Below are 7,500 nucleotides of genomic sequence, written 5' to 3' on the forward strand. Positions count from 1 at the left end.
GCGCTGTGTTTCCCTGGTTTGTTTGCACGCGGGTGTGCGCTGTGTTTCCCTGGTTTGTTTGCACGCGGGTGTGCGCTGTGTTTCCCTGGTTTGTTTGCACGCGGGTGTGCGCTGTGTTTCCCTGGTTTGTTTGCACGCGGGTGTGCGCTGTGTTTCCCTGGTTTGTTTGCACGCGGGTGTGCGCTGTGTTTCCCTGGTTTGTTTGCACGCGGGTGTGCGCTGTGTTTCCCTGGTTTGTTTGCACGCGGGTGTGCGCTGTGTTTCCCTGGTTTGTTTGCACGCGGGTGTGCGCTGTGTTGCCCTGGTTTGTTTGCACGCGGGTGTGCGCTGTGTTTCCCTGGTTTGTTTTCACATGCTTCACCATGCCTCTCTCTGCATTGCAATGCTAACCTATGCTTGACCATGCGCTTCCACTGGGACTTCGTGGAGTCTGGGACTCTTCCAGCTCGATCAGGTTTTCTGAATGGCAGGCAGGAGTGGTGCCACCCTGTACCGTGATGGGATTGGACAGGACCAGCATGACCATGCAGAGAGCCAATTAGAGCTGGTGGGGGACAGGTGGAGGACAGGGGGGCACAAACGTTCCATAAACTTTACCAGCAGGTCACACTGTAATCTAAAGTTACATCTCAGTATGGGACAACCTGAACTGCAAAAAAAAAGAAAGAGAATTAACTTTTATATGCTTTTGTGTTGATTTACTGTCTTTCTCCCTCTGTCCTCTCCCTCTGTCCTCTCCCCTCTCCCTCTCTCCTGCCCTCTCTCCTCCCCCTCTCCTCTCTCCTCCTCTCTCCTCTCCCCTCCCCTCTTTTCTCCCCTCTCTACTGTGCCCTCTCTTCTCTACTCTCCCCTCTACCCTCCCCTTCTCTCCTCTCCCCTCTCCCCTCTCGCCTCTCCTCTCTCTTCTCCCCTCCCCCTATCTCCTCTCCTCTCTCTTCTCTCCTCTCCCCTCTCCCCTCTCTCCTCTCCCCTCTCACCTCTACTCTTTCCACTCCCCTCTCCCCTGTCTAGGATGCCTTCACTGCATTCCACATTGACAAGCAGCTGGTGGGACGCTACCTGAAGCCTCTGCTGATTGGAGAGCTGGCTCCGGGACAGCCAAGCGTGGAGCCGAACAAGAGCGTAAGTCACCCCTCCCAAAATACCACCCCTCCCCAAATACCGCCCCTCCTCTCACTTTCACCCCTTCCCCAAATACCGCCCCTACTCTCACTGTCACCCCCTCCCAGTGTTACTGATGACATCATCTCTCTCCCTCTCTCTCTCTCCCTTCCTCTCTCTCTCTCTCTCTCTCTAGTTGTTGATAACAGAGGATTTCCGTGAATTGCGTGTGATGGTCGAGAAGGCAGGGCTTCTGAAGCCTTGCAAGCTGTTCTTCCTGCTGGCTCTGTGTCACATCCTGCTGCTGGATGCGGCCGCCTGGCTCACTCTCTGGGTCTGTGGCACCTCCTGGCTGCCATTCCTCATCACTGCGGTTTTACTGGGCACTGTGCAGGTGAGGGGCAAGACAGGCAGTGCAGAGGCAGGGGGAGTATGGCTCTGTGTATTGAGACAGGGGGCTCTGTAGCATGGTTCTGATGCTGTGTTCTGACCCGCAGGCCCAGGCCGGCTGGCTGCAGCATGATTTCGGGCACCTCTCTGTGTTCGGGACGTCCCGCTGGAACCACTTGGTGCACAAGTTTGTGATCGGGCACCTCAAGGTGAGAGAAGAGGCCGTGTCACCTGACACAGAGACTGAGGCGTTGGGCTTTGCTCGGTGTGGTTGGCGGTTTCTGTGAAGCCCTCGCTTCTCCAGTCAATTGAGGTCCTGACAGTGTGTGTCTCTCTGTGTGTCCTGCAGGGGGCCCCAGCGAGCTGGTGGAATTACCTCCACTTTCAGCACCACGCCAAGCCCAACTGCTTCCGCAAGGACCCAGACATCAACATGCACCCCCTGCTGTTTGCTCTGGGCAAGACCCTGGCCATCGAGGTGAGGCCTGGGGCAACCAGGGGTGAGATTTGATTGGACAAAAATCAGCTGCTGTTTTGTTACGCAGCAAGAGCTTTAGGAAACATGCACAACACAGGAAGGATGGACGGAAGGAAGGAATCAGTGAATGTATTGCTGTGTGTTTCTTGTGTGCTCATACTCACTCCTGCCCCCTCTCTCTTGCAGCTGGGAGTGCAGAAGAAGAAGCACATGCCCTACCAGCACCAGCACAAGTACTTCTTCCTGAGTGAGTGTCAGCTCCCCACGCTTCAATGAGATCTGAGCCCTGTGCACTCCCCTCCCTAACCCTAACCCTAACCAGCCCTGTGCACTACCCCTCCCTAACCCTAACCCAACCCTGTGCATTCCCCTCCCTAACCCTAACCGTAACCCAACCCTGTGCACTACCCCTCTCTCACACTTCAATCAGACCTCAGCCCTGTGCACTACCCCTCTCTCACACTTCAATCAGACCTCAGCCCTATGCACTACCCCTCTCTCACACTTCAATCAGACCTCAGCCCTGTGCACTACCCCTCTCTCACACTTCAATCAGACCTGCCAAGCTGTGCACTAACCCTCTCTCACACTTCAATCAGACCTGCCAAGCTGTGCACTAACCCTCTCTCACACTTCAATCAGACCTCAACCCTGTGCACCACCCCTCTCTCACACTTCAATCAGACCTGCCAGGCTGTGCACTAACCCTCTCTCCCCCCCCACTCTCTACCAGTCGGCCCCCCAGCCCTCCTGCCTCTCTATTTCCAGTGGTACATCTTCTACTTCGCAGTGCGGCGTCGACAGTGGCTGGTGAGTGACCATCTGTCCGTCTGTCCTGTCAGTCTGTGTGTCTGTCTCCTCTGCCCTGTCTGTCTGTCTCCTCTGTCCTGTCTTCAATAGCAGTTTGAGTGGCAGCGATTCACGGGGTGAGGCTGTCACTGAGAGCTGCTGGCTCTCACACGGCAGCAGGCGCGGACAGAATGTCAGCAGCACCTGCTCACTGCAGCCCCATCCCAATCAAGTCCTTTGTTTTTCTTCTATTTTACTCCAGATCGAGAGGATGCTGTTCGATAGCTGACTGATCTCAAAACATTGTTAGTTAAATCCATCCCTCTCTCCCATCTGTCTCTCTTCCTCTCTCTCCACCTCTGTCCCTTCTGTCTTTATGGTTCTCCCTCTCCTCTTTCTTCTTGTTGACAGCCCCATCTGCTGGTTTCTCCTGGGTATTACACTCCATCTGCTGAACAGAGTTCCTCACAATACTAACCCTCTGAGGTGACCCGACTTGAGCACAGCATGTTTTTAATAAAGCAGCCCTGTGACTCGATGTGTGTATGTGTGTGTGTATATGTGTGTTTGCAGCACTGTGATTCAGTGTGTGTGTGTGTGTGTGTTCCAACAGCCCTGTGACTCGATGTGTGTGTGTGTGTGTGTATATTTGTGTTTGCAGCCCTGTGACTCAGTGTGTGTGTGTGTGTGTGTGTGTGTGTGTGTGTGTGTGTGTGTGTGTGTGTGTGTGTGTGTGTGTGTGACTCAGTGTGTGTGTGTGTGTGTGTGTGTGTTCCAACAGCCCTGTGACTCAGTGTGTGTGTGTGTGTGTGTATATTTGTGTTTGCAGCCCTGTGACTCAGTGTGTGTGTGTGTGTGTGTGTGTATGTGTGTATATGTGTGTTTGCAGCCCTGTGTGACTCAGTGTGTGTGTGTGTGTGTGTGTGTGTGTGTGTGTGTGTGTGTGTGTGTGTGTTCCAACAGCCCTGTGACTCAGTGTGTGTGTGTGTGTGTTTGTATATTTGTGTTTGTAGCCCTGTGACTCAGTGTGTGTGTGTGTGTGTGTGTGTGTGTGTGTGTGTGTGTGTGTGTATATGTGTGTTTGCAGCCCTGTGACTCAGTGTGTGTGTGTGTGTGTATGTGTGTTTGCAGCCCTGTGACTCAGTATGTGTGTGTTCCAGCAGCCCTGTGACTCAGTGTGTCTGATTGCAGCCCTGTGCTGTATTTGTGTGTGTGTTTGCAGCCCTGTGATTCAGTGTGTTTGCAGCGCTGTGATTCAGTGTGTGTGTGTTTGCAGCACTGTGATTCAGTGTGTGTGTGTGTGTGTGTTTGCAGCCCTGTGATTCAATGTGTGTGTGTGTGTGTGTGTGTGTGTGTGTGTGTGTGTGTGTGCGTTTGTGATTCAGTGTGTGTGTGTGTGTGTGTTTGCAGCACTGTGTGTTCAGTGTGTGTGTTTGCAGCGCTGTGATTCAGTGTGTGTGTGTGTGTGTGTGTGTGTTGCAGCACTGTGATTCAGTGTGTGTGTGTGTGTTTACACACACACAACAGTGTCGTGACACTGAGTCACCACACACCATGTGTTTGCAGCAACGTGTGATTCAGTAAGGTCACAATACACACCCACACAAACGTTTGCAGCACTCAGTCATTCAGTGTGTGTGTGTTTGCAGCCCTGTGATTCAGAGTGTGTGTGTGTGTTTGCAGCGCTGTGATTCTGACTCCATCTGCTGAACAGAGTTCCTCACAATACTAACCCTCTGAGGTGACCCGACTTGAGCACAGCATGTTTTTAATAAAGCAGCCCTGTGACTCGATGTGTGTATGTGTGTGTGTATATGTGTGTTTGCAGCACTGTGATTCAGTGTGTGTGTGTGTGTGTGTGTGTCCAACAGCCTGTTGGGGACACTGAGTACAAACACACAACATACACATGTAAACACAAACCTGGGACAACTGCGTCTGACTGTGTGTGTGTGTGTGTGTGTGTGTGTGTGTGTGTGTGTGTGTGTGTATGTGTGTGTTTGCAGCCCTGTGACTCAGTGTGTGTGTGTGTGTGTGTGTGTGTGTGTGTTCCAACAGCCCTGTGACTCAGTGTGTGTGTGTGTGTGTGTGTATATTTGTGTTTGCAGCCCTGTGACTCAGTGTGTGTGTGTGTGTGTGTGTGTATATTTGTGTTTGTATACACACATATACACACAAACGTCGGGACACTGGTGCAGTGTGTGTGTGTGTGTGTGTGTGTGTGTGTGTTGTGTGTGTGTGTGTGTGTGTGTGTGTGTGTATGTGTGTTCCAACAGCCCTGTGACTCAGTGTGTGTGTGTGTGTGTGTATATTTGTGTTTGTAGCCCTGTGTGTGTGTGTGTGTGTGTGTGTGTGTGTGTGTGTGTGTGTGTGTGTGTGTGTGTGTATATGTGTGTTTGCAGCCCTGTGACTCAGTGTGTGTGTGTGTGTGTATGTGTGTTTGCAGCCCTGTGACTCAGTATGTGTGTGTTCCAGCAGCCCTGTGACTCAGTGTGTCTGATTGCAGCCCTGTGCTGTATTTGTGTGTGTGTTTGCAGCCCTGTGATTCAGTGTGTTTGCAGCGCTGTGATTCAGTGTGTGTGTGTTTGCAGCACTGTGATTCAGTGTGTGTGTGTTTGCAGCGCTGTGATGTGTGTGTGTGTGTGTGTTTGCAGCACTGTGATTCAGTGTGTGTGTGTGTGTGTGTTTGCAGCACTGTGATTCAGTGTGTGTGTTTGCAGCGCTGTGATTCAGTGTGTGTGTGTGTGTGTGTGTGTGTGTGTGTGTGTTTGCAGCACTGTGATTCAGTGTGTGTGTGTGTGTGTTTGCAGCACTGTGATAGATTTCAATGTGTGTGTGTGTGTGTGTTGTGTGTGTGTGTGTGTGTGTGTGTGTGTTGTGTGTGTGTGTGTGTGTGTTTGCAGCACTGTGAGTCAGTGTGTGTGTGTGTGTGTCTGTGTTTAAAACACGTCCAAGACAATACAGTCAGTGCACACAAAACGTCGTGACACTAAGTCACAACACCACACACGTGTGTACACAACAAACGGTCCTGTGAGTCAACACACACACACATGTGTGTGTGTTTGCTCACAGTGTGATTCAGGTTTGTGTGTTTACCTATGTGTGTGTTTGCAGCACTGTGATTCAGTGTGTGTGTGTGTGTGTGTTTGCAGCCCTGTGATTCAATGTGTGTGTGTGTGTGTGTGTGTGTGTGTGTGTTTGCAGCGCTGTGTTCATGTGTGTGTGTGTGTGTTTTGCAGCACTGTGATTCAGTGTGTGTGTTTGCAGCGCTGTGATTCAGTGTGTGTGTGTGTGTGTGTGTGTGTTTGCAGCACTGTGATTCAGTGTGTGTGTGTGTGTGTGTGTGTTTGCAGCACTGTGATTCAGTGTGTGTGTGTGTGTGTGTGTGTTTGCAGCACTGTGATTCAGTGTGTGTGTGTGTGTGTGTTTGCAGCACTGTGATTCAGTGTGTGTGTGTGTGTTTGCAGCGCTGTGATTCAGTGTGTGTGTGTGTGTGTGTTTGCAGCACTGTGATTCAATGTGTGTGTGTGTGTGTGGTGTGTCGTGTGTGTGTGTGTGTGTGTGTGTGTGTCTGTGTGTGTTTGCAGCCCTGTGATTCAGTATGTGTGTGTGTGTGTCTGATTGCAGCACTGTGACTCAGTGTGTCTGGTTGCAGCACTGTGACTCTGTCTGGTTGCAGCACTGTGACTCAGTGTGTCTGGTTGCAGCACTGTGACTCAGTGTGTCTGGTTGCAGCACTGTGACTCAGTGTGTCTGGTTGCAGCACTGTGACTCAGTGTGTCTGGTTGCAGCACTGTGACTCAGTGTGTCTGGTTGCAGCACTGTGACTCAGTGTGTCTGGTTGCAGCACTGTGACTCAGTGTGTCTGGTTGCAGCACTGTGACTCAGTGTGTCTGGTTGCAGCACTGTGACTCTGTCTGATTGCAGCACTGTGACTCAGTGTGTCTGGTTGCAGCACTGTGACTCAGTGTGTCTGGTTGCAGCACTGTGACTCAGTGTGTCTGGTTGCAGCACTGTGACTCAGTGTGTCTGGTTGCAGCACTGTGACTCAGTGTGTCTGGTTGCAGCACTGTGACTCAGTGTGTCTGGTTGCAGCACTGTGACTCAGTGTGTCTGGTTGCAGCACTGTGACTCAGTGTGTCTGGTTGCAGCACTGTGACTCAGTGTGTCTGGTTGCAGCACTGTGACTCAGTGTGTCTGGTTGCAGCACTGTGACTCAGTGTGTCTGGTTGCAGCACTGTGACTCTGTCTGAGTGCAGCACTGTGACTCAGTGTGTCTGGTTGCAGCACTGTGACTCAGTGTGTCTGGTTGCAGCACTGTGACTCAGTGTGTCTGATTGCAGGACCTGGCCTGGATGCTGTCATTCTACCTGCGCTTTGCCCTCTCATACCTGCCTCTGCTCGGAGGCCCAGCTACCCTGGCGCTGTTCTTCCTGGTCAGGTACGGTACACAGTGCTTCTGACTGGGTTTGTGTTTGAGGCTGGTTCTGCTCTGGTTCTGACCCGGTTCTGTTGTGTCTCAGGTTCATCGAGAGTAACTGGTTCGTGTGGGTGACCCAAATGAACCACATTCCCATGGACATCGACCGGGACCGCAACAAGGACTGGCTGACCATGCAGGTACTGACCACTCAACCACTGACCACGACCACTGACCACTGTCACTGCCTCCCACTCTAACTGTCCTCTTGGTTTCTCTGCCAGCTGGAGGCGACCTGCAATGTGGAGCAGTCTCTCTT

General features: G+C 51.9%; 1 protein-coding gene across 1 annotated transcript in view; it reads left to right on the forward strand.

Annotated features, from left to right (window-relative positions):
• LOC121330344 (acyl-CoA (8-3)-desaturase-like) overlaps positions 1-7,500 on the forward strand; it is a 14,224-nt gene that overhangs the window by 5,540 nt on the left and 1,184 nt on the right. Inside the window, exons 2-10 of the mRNA XM_041276799.1 lie at positions 1,012-1,122; positions 1,298-1,495; positions 1,599-1,700; positions 1,841-1,969; positions 2,156-2,216; positions 2,703-2,779; positions 7,105-7,202; positions 7,285-7,381; positions 7,466-7,500. The exon at positions 7,466-7,500 is cut by the window's right edge and continues 45 nt beyond it. Of these exons, the coding sequence (XP_041132733.1) occupies positions 1,012-1,122; positions 1,298-1,495; positions 1,599-1,700; positions 1,841-1,969; positions 2,156-2,216; positions 2,703-2,779; positions 7,105-7,202; positions 7,285-7,381; positions 7,466-7,500 (908 nt within the window). The remainder of the gene's footprint in view (positions 1-1,011; positions 1,123-1,297; positions 1,496-1,598; positions 1,701-1,840; positions 1,970-2,155; positions 2,217-2,702; positions 2,780-7,104; positions 7,203-7,284; positions 7,382-7,465) is intronic.

Source organism: Polyodon spathula, chromosome 17, assembly GCF_017654505.1.
Source record: "Polyodon spathula isolate WHYD16114869_AA chromosome 17, ASM1765450v1, whole genome shotgun sequence".
NCBI classification, from domain to species: domain Eukaryota; kingdom Metazoa; phylum Chordata; class Actinopteri; order Acipenseriformes; family Polyodontidae; genus Polyodon; species Polyodon spathula.